This window comes from Acomys minous, assembly GCF_964271855.1.
Source record: "Acomys minous genome assembly, chromosome: 6".
Classification (NCBI taxonomy): Eukaryota; Metazoa; Chordata; class Mammalia; order Rodentia; family Muridae; genus Acomys; species Acomys minous.
In genome coordinates this window covers 104,237,684-104,252,318 of record NC_140487.1, presented here as the reverse complement: position 1 = coordinate 104,252,318, position 14,635 = coordinate 104,237,684, and the positions used below count along the sequence as shown (strand labels likewise).

Genomic DNA, 14,635 nt, shown 5'->3' with positions numbered 1-14,635 from the left:
GGAGTTGACGGTGGGTGTCTTCCTCTGTAGGAGGTTGCTGGACATGGAAGTTGCTGGTTGACTAGACCGGCCGGCCGGAGTTACAGCTGTGCTGCACCACACTAGCCTTTCACATGGGCGTGGGGGATCCAAACGCCTTATGCTTACACCGAAGGCACGTTACTGACTGAGCCATCTTCCCACCATTTTATCTCTCAGTCAATTCACACATCTGTGAGGGCAGACAGTTCCTCAGCAAATGCTAACGCCACACACCCATCCCTTTTGGTCCTCACTTTCTCCCGCGCAATATAGCCGTCAGGACTCAGATGAGGGAAGTTTGGGCCATCCACACAGGGACAGAGAGAAGTGAACACACTTTGCACACGGTGGCCCTCCACACTGAATGACATCGGTTGTCATTACCTTGAGGAGGTCTCCTTCGGCGAGTTCAAAAGCCTTGGCTCTAAGTTGAATGCCCTTCCCCGGCTGGGTCTGGATGGAGTAGATACATTCGTGATTGTTATTGTAGTTCACAGGAAAGTTGGGGGACAGCAAAGTGCCCTGAGTGCCCGTGACCGAGTTCCCACACTCCGCTGGAATGAAAATCATAATACCCACAGATTAACTCACTCACATAGAAAGCCAAGTGCAACTCTGCATAAAACCTCACAGGAGAGACAAGGTTGTCTGCTTGCCCACCTGTCTGTCTGTCTCCAGGACAGCCTGCCAAACTTTTTGTTTATTTGTTTCTTTGGTTTTTCGAGATAGGGTTTCTCTATGTAGTCCTGTCTATCCTGGACTCATTTTGTAGACCAGGCTGGCCTCGAACTCACAGAGATCTGCCTGCCTCTGCCTCTGCCCCCAGAGTGCTGGGATTAAAGGCGTGCGCCACCACGCCTGGCTTGCCTGCCAAACTTTCAACAGCAGTAGCCTGCCCACAACTCTGCCTGCTTCCTTCATCTTTCTCTGCTTGTCTCTTTTCTGTAGAAACAGAAAACACACTATCAGATGCTCCTTTCAATCAGAGTGTTAGTTCATTAAGGACCGGTCCTCCAACTCTCAACAGGCAAAACACCACAGCCACTTCACCAGCATCACCTTAGCCAGTAGTCACAAACATCAGACCACTGAGGCAAGCACGAACCATCTTCCCTAGTTCAGACACAGGACGTGTACTTAGCTGCCTGCACCTACTGTCAATCCAGAAAGAGGAAGGCCTGGGAATACCATCTCCCCGGGCCTGTGTTAGGGTCCCCAAGGCTCTGAAAAGGCTTTAGCGCAGGCCTATCAAAACTCTGCTTCATTTGCTGGCCAATGAAACCATCCTGCCTCTGGGAACCTGTTTCCTCTCTGCAGAAGCGCTTGGTCTTTCGCACTCTCCTCAGGCCTGTGTCTATAGCAAGCCTCACATTCTACTTGATTTGTTAGCATCTCTGTCTCCTCCACTGTCTTATGATCCTTGTGGAGGCTGAGAGGAGACGGTGGCAGTCACAGTCCCATACGTGTGGGCAGTGCCTGTCTAACTCAAGCTTAGTGGCAGGGCACAGCTGGGGGGGACCCCTCAGCGGGCTCTCTAGGATAACTGACTGCCAGCCACATTGCTCCCTGCTTTCCTCTCATTTGCATTCATCTCCTATGCAAACTATAAGCTTGCACAGGGGCCAGGGGCCACGCTTGAAGAAGCTGTACGTTTCCAAGGCCCATGTCTGTAAAAAAAAATAAATATTGGTCGAATAAACGAATGAATGGAGGGAATGCGACCGCACACCGATCTCAGAAGAGGCATGGGGCTAAAAATAGTCAGGTTGCAGAAGGGTGGAAACGGGAGCCCAGATGGCAGGGCTCATTACTTGTCTGGACAGATGGGAGGTTTGGAGCACGGCTCTGTAGTGGTTGCTGGCCCGGCTGCTCTCCCCTGCAGCTGCTCTGTGCCCTTACTCTTGGCTGGAAGGACCTTCAAGTCCACTAAGCGGCCATTACGTAGCTCTAGTTACCCAAGGCGGGGAGTGTGCTGGATGACACCCACAGGACACATGGAGACCTTCAGAACCCAGTCACTGTGGCCTTGGTCATATTCTTGAATGCTCTCCGGTCCCCAAAGCTACTGTTAGTTCTGTGAAGGTGGACACGGCCACCACCACAAAGTCTCTCATTTTCGACGGGCCCTGCTCCCTAGCCCCTGGCCTCTTCCCTGCTTTAGTTTCCTAAGACTTTGCATAGGACCTTGTTTGCTTATCTTGAAGGAGACGGGGTGCCTTCGGTGCTTGAAGCTCAGCTGGTGAGCGCAGTGACCAAATATCAGATAAATGGGTCAAACTGGGATATAAAACCGAAGGGACAAGGTGGGTGGACACACTGGGATAGCAGCTGCTGACAAGCTCAGCTAGCCCGTTTCTAGGCTGTGTACTTCCTGGGTGCCCTCAGCTGAGGGTGAGGCTTGGGGGGGGGGTGCTGCTGAAGGCTGTGGACAGTTTAACATGACGACAGCTCACTCTCTCTTACTCTGCGCCCGAGTCTCTGGACTTCACATGCCTCCCTTCCAGCTAGGCAGAGGCACGAGGTGCCGTGGGGTGGACAGGCCACGGAGGCAGGCAAGTTCTAGCAGCTCTCCCTATCCTGCACTCTTTATCTGGGTTGTAAGAATATCCTCCCGGGACTAGAGAATAAAAGTGTACGGTGTGGGGCTGGAGAGATGGCTCAGTGGTTAAGAGCTCGGCCTGCTCTTCTGGAAGTCCCAAGTTCAATTCCCAGCAACCACATGGTGGCTCACAACCATCTACAATGTGATCTGATGCCCTCTTCTGCAGATAAAGCACTCACTTACAATAAATAAATAAATAAATAAATAAATAAATAAAGTGTACGGTGTGATGTAGGAAACAGGTGAACACAGAGGGAGTGGTCAACACAGTAGGCCTTCATTCTGTGCAGTTCTTCCTCTCTGGTCCAGCTTGTCGGCCTCTGCTGGGCATCCTATCTGCTCTGGAACTCTCAGGAGTCTTACAGGAGAGTCTTAGCTGCCCAGACTCACAGTGCCCTTACTGTTCCTAAAGCCCCCTGCCCTTTGCCCAGCTCATGAGCACTGGCTTCCTCAAACATGGCCTCCTCTGGCTGACCTTAAGACTGCTGCTTTCCCAGCCCCGGGCTTCCTGCATTCCAGCTTTGCGTCCTATCTCTCTGGCCTAGCAAGACCCTCCCGTCTCTCCCACACACCCAGCACACATGGAAGGGGACCAAGATGGCTTGTCTTATAGGTGGCCAGTTCCCACCCAGTGACAGGGTCCTGACTCCCTGCCAGAGCCTTGGTTCTAGGTACAAAAGAAGGGACAAAAGTGGGAAGGGATGCGACACTTGCTTCTGAGAGAGATTCTGAGGAGGCAGGGGAGATGAGCAGAAGGCGCGGGAAGCCAAACCCAGGCATAAATGGAAACAAACCAGTGTTCCAGGGAGACAATCGGGCACATGCCCAGGGAAGTGCCTCTGCTGACTCAGACATCTGTGACTTCTGCCGTCCCTGTCAGATGAGGTCTCGGTAAGGGCAGGGGCTGTGTCTTATCCATCAGTCTGGGACTCCTGAGGCAGGGAGTTAGGTCTTCTCCATCGCTTTGGGGTTTCCAAAGACAGGCCCACATCTCTTTTTTGCAGACTGGGGTCAGCTCCCAGGGTCAAGGCTGTCTCTTCCGCATCAAATGTAGGAGCCTCTGAGGTCAGAGGCTGGATCACCCTGCCACACTATGAATTAGAGCTCAGGGCTGTTTGCTCCACGGCTGGGAATGCCCCTGGTGGCACAGAGTGGGCTAAATCGTCTAAGTGACGCCATACAGTGAAGGTGGCAAGTGGGAGCACCCCCACGGGTGGGCAGGCCTGCCATAAGTCTGGCGGGAGTCTCCACTGCAGGGCTGGTTGTAATTAGAGGTGATTATAATTGCCGTGTGTTATTAATACCATGTGAAACAAAAGACAAATGTAATGAGGAAAATATTGTGTGGTGTCGTGCACAAACAGTAATTGGAATAATGAGTTAAAGGATGAGATGGTATAATGAGACTGGCAAGGCGGGAGCCTCAGTGGGGCGAGCATCTGGGGCCCAGGGAGCCCCTCTGGAAGCAAACTCTCTCCAAGGCCCTCATGGAAGGGGTTTTCCAGCTGCGAGGGCAGCTGCTGGTGGGCAGGCCTGAACTGACCTTCCCCAGGGTGAGTTCCAGTGTAGCTTCTTATGTCTGAATGCTTCTCCCCCACTCTGAATTTGTAAAAGATTATTGACAAACTAATGACAAGCCATTAATCCATAAATAAAATGATAAAGATGTTATCGGCAAAATGACAATTATGCGGCTCCGTGTGGCTTATGGAAACGGTGGCACCTCATGTAGAATGAGCCAGACGTGGCTGGCTCCATTTTATAAATGAGGAAGCCAGGCAGAAGGGTCTGGTGGTGCTGATGGTTTGGTAGCTGGCAAAGCAGAGGCCTGACCCTGAGCTGTGTGCCTGCTCAGCAAGGCCCGTCTCGTCCCATGCTGACAGCCTGATTAGCCTGCAGAGCCCTGAGCCCCACGGAGTTGTCCAGGGCAGGGCTGGCCTCATGGGCTTGTTTGCTTTTTAACCTTCCCTCTTCCTTCCTGTTTTTGTGTTTGTGCACTTGCGTGCGTACACATGTGGAGGCCAGGAGAAGAATGCCGGCTCTACTGTCCAACTTGTTTTGTTTTTGAGACAGGGTCCAATAAACCTGTATCTTGCCAAGATACTAAACTGGGTGGTCAGCCAGGCCCTGGGGCATCCATTTGGCTCTGCCTTCTCAGTGCTGGGATTACAAGTGTGTGCCATTACGCTTGGCTTTTATATGTTGGAGCTGGGGATTGAACTCGGGTCCTCATGCTTGCAAGACTGACACTTTACTGGCTGGGTTATTACCCCAGCCTTATCTTTCTTCTTCTCTTTCCCTATTCCTCTCCTTCCTCTCTTTTCCATCCATATTTCCCCCTCCTCCATCCTCTGTTTCTGTCTCTCTCTTCCTCCCCGCTTCATGGTTGACCTAGGGACCTCCTGCGCGCTAGGCAAGCTCTCCACCTCTGAGCTACATCCCTGGCACCCTCTGAGGTGCTGGGCTCTCTTTTTACGCGTGCACTACTACTCTGATCTGCTCCTTATGAGCGCTCCCTGGCTCCCCAAGAGCACGGTAAGTGCTTCATAATTCACTCCCTGCTCTATCGGGTCCCGCACTGAGGCCACTGAGCAAACAGAGCCTCCAGCCACAGCAGCAATTGTCCCCATCTAAGCTGTCATCCTACTTTCCACTCCTTCTGGGTCCAAAGCTCTGATCCAACCTCCGTCTGGACTCTAGCAAGACTGTAGGCCAGCCTGGTGCCAATGCCCCGCCCACTCCCTGTCCTCCTCACCATGTCCTCTCCCACTGCCACCTGCACCCAGGTGGCTTCCCACCTGTTCCTCCGACACCAAGGAGCCTCATGGCTGAGGCCTAGCCGCTCTGTCTCCTCACATCCAGTTCTTCCTTGCCTTGGCTAAAATGCCCTTCGTTAGAGGGGCCCTTCCTGCCCACCTTCACAAAGAAGCAGCCTTCCTCCGGCACGTTCTCTGCTGACTTTTCCCTCCATGCTTCTGAGCGCTCACACAGTCTACACACACCTACGTGTTCCTGGAGTGCTCCCCACTGAGTGAGGGTCTCTCTCTGCGGTGTTCATTCTGCATCCTCAGGGGCTAGAAGCCGGACCGGGGCATACTAGGTGCATCATAACTGATCCTACCTCTCCCCTTCCGCGGGTGGAGAGTCCTCCTAGGGATTTGCCAAGGGAAGACAGCCCCACACTGCTGGAGTGGCCCTCCTGTTGGGCGAAGGCTATGCTATACCTCTTCCACTAGCTGCCCTTCCCCTGTTATACACAGTGCTTTGCAAGAGGCATCCAAAAGCCAAGGCCTGCACTACTGGCTGGAGGTAAGCATACTGAGGTCAGAGGCACCCCCAGAATCTACCCGAACCGCTTGTCAAAGACCAGGTCACGCCACAGAGTGGATTCCTCTGCATCTCAGAGAGGTAGTTAGGCTACAGGTCCAAGTGCCCCCTGCGGGTAAGTGTCACTAAACTGATCCTCAAACCCAGGCCCGTTAGCTTCCCGTTTGGGTGCGGCCCCCCCTGTACCCCCTTTTCCCCTCCGCCCCGCCTCACACTAAATTTGGCCCACCCCATTAAGTGAAGCAGAATGAAAGCACGTGACCACCTACCAACACACCTTGGCAGAGGCGAGCTCCACAGGCGCCGTCTGCCCCCCAGGCACGTGATGCGGGCCGTGCCCTCCAGACGGTACCCGGGGAAGCAGGAGAAGGTCAAGGTGTCACCCACACCAAACTGTAAGCCCTTCCGGATGCTGTAGGCTGGGACCTCAGGCTCTTCACAGGGCTCCAGGTCGTACTCTGTAAAGGGAGGCAGTGGGAGGTGTTAGGCACACAGACAGATGGGCACAGCCCCAGCCCTAGCCCCAGAGGAAAGAACCAGAGATTAAAAAAAACAAAGACTACAGCACTGCTAGCCCTCAACAGGTGTGGAGAAAAGAAGAGCTGCCCTGAGGGGCTGAAGCTGAGAGAAATGTTCAGAATCCTCATTGTGGAGGGGTGGAGTGTCATCAGAGCCTGGGAGAACTGCTCCATGGGAGGACTTCTGAGCCTCACCCCCACCCTTTGGTGCCATTTGAACCTGAGACCTGGGGCTGGCAGATGCTCTGACCCTTTCTCTCCAGGTACTAACCATCTCCACACGATCAGGGAAGGGGCTACGACCCTACTTCAAGCAACCTACACTAGGATCCTGACTCTGAATGCCTCTCTTGGAAGTTTCCTCTGGGCAAGGCTGGCGTTGAGATCAAAGGCACGCACAGCGGGTGGTAACAACATGCCAAAGATGAGCATGATGTCTTTAGTGACAGTGTGGAAATGACTACCTCTCCATGCCCAGTGCTATGTATGACAAGGACGGAGGTCCCACTGGCAGGTGGCCTGGGGACTTCCATGAAGAGGACTGTGGGAGACAAAGCTGAGACACATCTAAGGAGGTGTTCGTCAGTATCTCTCTGTCCTGCTGACGCAGGAGGCCTTGGGTACCTCAGCATGAGGGTGGTGGAGGCAGTGGTAACGGAAGTAAAGCCCTCTTCTCCCTGAATGCCAAGAAAGAGCTTTCTTCTCAGGATCCCCAAACACAGAGCTAAATATGTATCACTCTGGGATCTGCATTGATGCTGATGCTGAATGAAACTGGAACACTGATGCACGAATGCTCAACTCTTGCTGTAATTGTTAGGGTTGTGAGACAGGAGCGAATCAAGAGGAAAATGTGAGGAGGGGAGAGAAGGAAAAGACTTTTGTGCAATCTTCTAGCCAGCCATATTGGTCCTCCTGTTCAAAGCATACCCCCGAGTCGGAGAATGAACCTACAGACCCATGCCAAGGCCATTCCCGGGAAGTTCTTCCTTGTGTTTAAGCTAAGTATCTCAGGCTGAGATATTGAGGTCATCCACCCTTAGCCTGGAGAGCTACGCCAGGGACGGTCGCACTCATTACCTGAGAAGGTGATGTTGAATCCTTCATAGGACATGGAGAAATCAGAGACGAAGCGGACTTGAGCGGTGAAGTTTCCGTAGAGGCCCGCGCTGATGGGCGCTGGCAGCCTCGAGCCGGTCAGCTGCCTCAGGGGCTGGGAGAAGCTACCATTTTCAGTGATGAGGAGGTAGTCATGGCCGCTCTCCAGGTGGAAGGTGTGGAAGGTAAAGAAGACACCTGTGGAGAGAGCAGAGGGCCAGACCGGGGTGGGAAGGCGGCTGGAGGCGAGCTCCAAGCTCCGCGTTCTGGTGGTCAACACTTGCGAGGGGGCATTCGCGGATACTCTATGACAATGCTCCACAGCCGTTCGCTGTGTCTTTATGGAGTCTGTACCACGGCTGAGCATCCAGGGTGAGAAGGAGAGCAAGGCCCACGTGTTAAACAAGTGGCTGCAGTTAGAGGGGCGGAGGCGACATTGAATGGAGATCAGGCCCGCCATGGGTGCCTAGACAGCCGTCTACGTCAGGAAGATGGCTCTGTTGGTAAAATGCTTGCTGTGAGGACCAGAGTTCAATCTCCAGAATCCATGTGCACAGGCAAAGTGTGGTTGTGTGTGCTTGGGGATCCCATAGCTGCGGAGGCAGAGACAGGCTGATCCTCGTGGCTCACTGGCAAGCCAGATTAGCCTAGTCTGTGAATCCTAGCCAGAGAGCCATCCTGTCTCAAAGAGTCATCAAAAGATGGCTCTGAAAAACAACATTCAAGGCTGTCCTCTGGCATCCACACACATGTGAACCAGTGTTCACACATGCACCCAGATAAACATGCACAAAGAACTAAGTAATTGATTAAAAGACGTAGCAGGGAGAGAGGCATGCGAGACAGCGTTGCAAAGGAGAGAACGCTTGACTTGAATCTCGGAAGGACTCACAGTCACTCAATAGGTTAAGACAAGGAAGATGGTCCCTGGCAAGGGACAAAAGCCTATCTCTGGGGCTAGGGCATCTGTGGTGTTCAGGCCTTCATGAGCAGCCGCATAGCTGGGCATCTTCAGGAGAAACGTGTGGACCTGAAGCTGGGGACAGACCTGGCACTTTGCTGGAGCCAGCAAGATGGCTGTCTCCTCCCAGCACAGGTCGGACGTTTGGTTATATAGCAAAATGGTGGTCAGGAGGAGGACTGAGTTGCAGGAGAGAGGGCAGAGATGTCAGTTACGAGGATGGCTGCTTGCCCTAGACCAGGGGTGGGGCTTGGCATCAGCGGCAAGAGCGAGCGGAGGATAAGGAAATCCCAGGCAAGTGGGTGGGCGGCAACGGCAGGTGCGGTGCGAAGGGGAGAAAGGGTTGGCTGCGAACGCTTCAGTCTGAAGACACGAAGCTGCAGCAGAGAGCAGGCCATGGCTCTGGTGTTGGGTCCAGCCCAGCAGAGTTAGCGGTGTCAGAGAAGGGGAGGTAGGAGCTGAGAAGCGGCACGAGATGGAGGAGAGTGGACGGAGGTGGGATGCGAGCATCCTTGGACCACAGCAGGCAAGTATCTGTGTATTGATTTCCATAGGGTCTTTGGCACTTACCGAGTGTCGGGGTTGGGGCAGGAGACTAAGAGTGTAAAGCAAAGTAAATGCTATAATTATCCCTTCACTGTGTCCTAAGTCCCTGGTGCCACTCTCCTTGCTGGCCTAGTTGCTCTGCGGCCAGCACTTAGTAGCTGGAAAGGAAGTTGTAGAAACGGATCTGCCAGGTACCCTAAAACGTGGGTGCCATTCGTCCTGTCTCAGTCTTGTACCAGGGAAAAACAAGGCACAACGAGACGAAGTCATCTGTCCAAGGTCCTCCTTCATAGGCGCCAGAGCTGAGCCCAGGCCACCTGACTGCAGAGGTGAGTCTATCCTCCTCCCACTCCAGGATGCAGCCTCTCAGGCTACAGGAAGAGAGGAGGTGGAGGGACGGAGGGTGGGGAGGAAGCTGGTGGAAAGAAGGACATTAAAGACACAGCAGCTCTTGAGTGTGTCCCGACCTCAGCTGTGTTCGTGTGGGTCTCCATGAAAGCTTAAGTGCAAGTGTATTGCAGACCCGGTACATTCATGGGCCGTGTAGTGTGACAGGGCCCGGTTGCTGTTCTGTGTGTGGGCTACAGACCAGCAGAGGGCATCACCTGGGAGCTTATGAGAAATGCCTCCCTGTCGACCTACTGGGGCACAATCTGCGCGCATGCGCACACAGCCTCTCCCGGGGAGTAAACGGGAGTAAACGTTTGGCTGGGAACTTAACGACCAGCAAACCCAGCTGAACCCCTCGGGTTTCCTAGCTGCGCTGAGCGCTTGGGGGCTTCGTTGGCCACTGTGAGAAAAATGAAGACACTGTCACAGAAATAGAGAGGTGCTAGTTGGTGCTTGAATCCTATTTGGTGTGACACAGTGGCGTGAGCTCCCGCACAAGGCAGAAACTGCAGGGGTCACACGTCTGTCCGCAAGTGGAAGGGCAGTAGCCAGAGATGCCTGGGTCCTTCTCTAAGTGCCTTCCCTCAGGGGCAGTGGGTGAATGACAGACTCCCCTCCCAGGTGGCAAACAGTCTTCAGGATGACACAGGAGGCACAGCTGAAAGAGCCACACTGCCAACCCTGAGCCCATTTGCAGAGAGAGAGAGAGAGAGAGAGAGAGAGAGAGAGAGAGAGAGAGAGAGAGAGAGAGAGAGAGAGAGAGAGAGAGAGAGATGGTAGAACCTAGGACGGTGTGGAGTTAGAAAGGGCTGATGCTTCTGTGACGTTTTCTTCAGCCCACTTCCATTCTTGGAAGTGAAGTGTTCTTTCCTTCTTGGCAAGCTGTCCTTCTATTTCTAACCAGGTGTTGCTGGTGCAATGCTTTGCCCTGGGGCACAAGAGCCTGCAAACTTGAACATGCAGACCCAGATCAGTTGTCCTAAGCCCGCTTTCTCTGACACTCTGGGCTACTTCACTGCTTCTGACTCCCCATGCCTAAAAGATACATCTTTCTCTCTGTCTCCTGTCCTCCTGGCCACTGCCTGGATCTCCATCTTGCCCATCCTGGTTTTTAAATTTTTAATTTTTTCCCTTGAAATTTGATAAAAATTGTCTTCAAGCTTCCGGGTCTGCTTTTTAAGTTCCTTTATTAATGATATTAAGAACCCAAAGGAGGGAACCCCCATTTTCCCAGTAACACTGAGGTGTCTGCAAAGTCACATTCTCTGGACCCTGCAGTGTGAGTTCCCTTCACCATCCCACAGCAGGGACGTAACCTAAAGCCATCCTGCGCAGCTCCCTTTGGCTACCACACACTATTGAAACACAGCACCCTGGGGGGACTTTGATGTCACGCTGAGGGAATCTCCTGTGCAGAGAAGGGATGAGCTGGGGGCTGGTCTCCCAGAAAGAAATCTCACACAGGTCTGAGAACTTGTCATCTTACAGGAAAGACTGAACCAGAGAATAAAGATGGGTGAGACTAAACCTTGCCCAGGACTGCTTGCTTAGCTATACATACCTCTTGCCATCTATTTAAACCCAAATCTCATGTTAGGACTCTAAAGATAGACATGGCGTTCTCTCCCTCTCTCTGGCACTCTGTCTCTGTCTCTCTCCCTCTCCTTCTTCCTCCTCCCTTCCTCGTTCTACCCCTCCCCCGCATTCTACCCCCACCCCACCCCCCATGTGTGATTGGATCCTTTGTTTCTCTTCTCAATGTGTCCACATTGAATAAATCTCTCTTTTATGCTTTTTCACTAATACTTTACTCCCTTAATTGGCCTATTGAGGACTGGTGGCCAGCACTGGTTCTCTCAGGCTGCCAAGGCTCCGGGTCTGACCCTGACTCTGGTAACCCTGCCATATGGCGACCGAACAATTCTGAATAAAGTTCAACTTTGCCCAGCTGGGTTTCTGCTTGTTTGGGAGAAACTCAAATGAGCAACCCAGGGGGTTTGTTAGACCAACATAGTCTTAGGAGCAGAGGATCCCGGGAGAGTGGTGTGGACTCAGTACCTTTCAATTTACACCTCCAAACAGATCTGTAGTTCCTGCTGTGCCTGGCGGATATCAGGTGGAGGGGAAAGTGTTGGGAACCTGAGATCTGTCTTTTAATGAGGTCCTGTAAGAGGGAACCAAACTGAAGCCATTTTGAATAAACTTCCATTTTGAATAGGGGTCAAATAAAGTTTAAGTTCCCAAGACCGCCGTGGGTAACTGACATCCTGCTTGGCAGAGAGAGACAAGTACTTGGGTAACTGACATCCTGGTTGGCAAGTTGAGGCATGAATGCTAGGCAAGTCGCCCTGCCACAGTTGAATAAACCAACAGGAGCAGGAGAAGTTCCTGTGTACCACAAAGACATGTTCCTAAGGAAGTCCCCTATCCCTAGATCCGGATTGGTAAAAAAAAAATGTTACTGTAACTTGGCACAGAGGTTTGTGGTTTTCAGGATTACAAGCTCTGTAATACTCTGGCTTGGAAGTGGGTGGGTGGGTCACAGTTCAGCTCCTGAGTCTGTTCCGAGGCCCTGATCCGTCAGTGGTGCCTTGATTACAAATATTTTTCTGTCATCTGCATTGACCTGGTTTTGAGTTGCGTTGTATCATAAGACTCTAAATTTGCCATGGAGGTGGGGGTTAAGATGAAAGGTGAAAACTGGGACTGTCTTCTGTCCCCTGATGCTGATGAGTTCTAGAAACTGCGGTCTGGATAGTTAGGACTCTGCAAGTGTCCTGTGGAGGGTCTGCTTCATCCCAGGGTTTCCCTACCTGGATTCTTGGGGCTCGATGCTAGTTAGGGGAAACTTTTGCCTGCTTCTGGGGAGGGTCTAAGGAGGTCTGGTCACTCACCACAACTTGTGGATTCACAGACCTTTTATCCTGGCCAGTCCCTTCCTGGACATTATCCTTGAATACAAGCTTGCATTTGGACTCTAGGACGCTTGCCTAAGACCCTGGTGTTTCCATTGTCTGCCTGCTTCATTGTGGTACACTGAGGTCTGGGCCTACATCATCAGACAAATATGTGTTAATATAGTCACTGAATGAGCCGAAGTGACTTCTGGGTAGACACGCACAGAAATATAATGACATATGCATTTGCATGTTCACAGATGCTCAGACATAGAAACACGCGCCTCTCTGATCACAGGTCTCGGATACAGGAGGCCTTGAATACGGGGGTTGTCTTTCTAGGGACCCTCAGGCTTGCCTTGACTTCCAGAAGGTTCCTACCTTGCCTTGATGGAGAAACTCTGGGCCATCCTAGCCCTGGGCAGAGTTGGCCTTGAAAGCCAAAGTAGATGTTTCCACACATGTGGTATGCGTAATAAATAATCTTTCAAGTTTTTCCTTTATGCAAATAGTGTGGTTACATAAAAAATATTCCTCATTAATGGAAAAAGAAGTTCAATGATGGGAATAAAGAAAGGACAGCTAGGGTGAGCATGCGCGGTAGATCTCTGCAGATCATTTCCTGGACATATAGCCTGGCTTCTGGCTTATAAAGGTAAAAGACTCTGGGGGGGGGGGCGCATGCTTTGATATTTGACTTCTTGGCACAGCTCTAATGGTCTGCAGGCATTCTTTCCTGTATTATTCCTTTCTGTAGCTGCTCTCTGTGTTTATTTCATGGTGTGTGTGTGTGTGTGTGTGTTTGTGTGTGTGTGCATGTGTGTGCATGTGCATGCACCTTTATATGCTACATGCATGCAGTGTCTCTGAAAGCCATTACATGGAGTCAGATTCCCTGGAGTCAGAGGCAGCCATGGGTCACCTGACGTTGGTCTGAGAACTGAATTTGGGTCACCTTTCTAGTTTCTCCAGTTCTCATTTACTTAAATCAGCTAGTCCATTTGCACTCGTGTGTGCAAGCGCATGTACTATGTACACATGCTCATGTGTGTAGAAGCCAGGCCAGCTATTGGTGTCTCTCTCCTCTATTACTTCCACGCCACTGTTTGAGGCAGGGTCTCTCACTGGATGTGGCGCTCGCTGATCTGGCTGGCAGCTGAGCACGCCCCAGGAAGCCTCCCATCTCTGTGTCCACAGCATTGGTGATACATGTGCTGCCGTGCCGGGCTTTTCACGTGAGTGCTGGCGATCTGAGCACAGGTCCCACATGCTTGCTGAGCAAACACGTTAGGAACTGAGGCATCACCTCAGCTCTAGTTCCTCATTTTTTTTTTAATGTAAAAACAAACAAACAAGACATCCCTGACAGCTACACGATACTATGTGGTTTTACTACTGGTGTTCAGGGAAATTCCAGTAAGTGCAATTGCGGGCTACCACAGCCACAGTGATTCCTGCCCCTGGACCACTGCTGGCAGAAGCCCAGGCTTGTCCACACTGGTTGGCGGTGAGGCAGAGAGGCATAACCATGCCTACACCACACCGTGCTTTATGCTGTCCTGACGTGACACGGCCAGGGAAACTGTGCTTCATTACTGGCTGAAATTGCATGTCTTTAATTATTCGTGGGGCTGATGTTTTCAATTTGTATTTCAATTATGAAGTGTTAGTTTATAGGTCTGCTCATTTTTCAGCCTGATGGGCCGGGCAGGGTTTTCTTACAGAATTTAAGAGCTCTTTGCACATTAGGCTGGCAGGCCTTAGTCAATTACATACATCAGAGATATTTGTGTGTGTGTGTGTGTATTTACTATTGACTTTGCATTTTCATAGAGTTTTTTTAAAAAATGAATCCTATCAATTTTTAAATTTTAATTGAATCTAGCAGCCTTTGCTCTTATGGATTATCTGTTAAAGGCACATCCTACCAGATGCTAAAACTATCCATGACGTTCTGTTGCCGTTATCCATTTGGCTTTGATGATGAGGTATTAGTAAGGTTTTTAAGTTTCCTTTTCAAATGGCTAAACATGTGTGAGTGTGTGTGTGTGTGTGTGTGTGTGTGTGTGTGTGTGTGTAAATGTGTATGAAGAGGCTGCACATGCATCTCTCTCTTTTTTTTTTCTCTCTCTCTCTGTGTGCATGTGTGTAGATGTACATGTGTATGGAGAGGCTGCACATGAGTGTGTGTCTCTCTGTGTGTATCTGTATGTGATGTACATGTGTATGGGGAGGATGCACTTACATGTGTGTGTGTGTGATGTACATGTATATG

The 14,635-nt window shown here is 51.5% G+C and overlaps 1 protein-coding gene across 3 annotated transcripts in view; it reads right to left on the bottom strand.

Moving 5' to 3' along the window:
* The window catches only part of CSMD2 (CUB and Sushi multiple domains 2), a 573,432-nt gene that overhangs the window by 172,453 nt on the left and 386,344 nt on the right, over positions 1 to 14,635 (bottom strand). For all 3 annotated transcript variants that reach the window (XM_084784630.1, XM_084784631.1, XM_084784632.1), the window contains 3 exons: positions 7,549 to 7,764; positions 6,220 to 6,408; positions 406 to 575 (listed from right to left, as the gene is read on the bottom strand). In XM_084784630.1, coding sequence (XP_084640756.1) covers positions 406 to 575; positions 6,220 to 6,408; positions 7,549 to 7,764 — 575 coding nt within the window. The remainder of the gene's footprint in view (positions 1 to 405; positions 576 to 6,219; positions 6,409 to 7,548; positions 7,765 to 14,635) is intronic.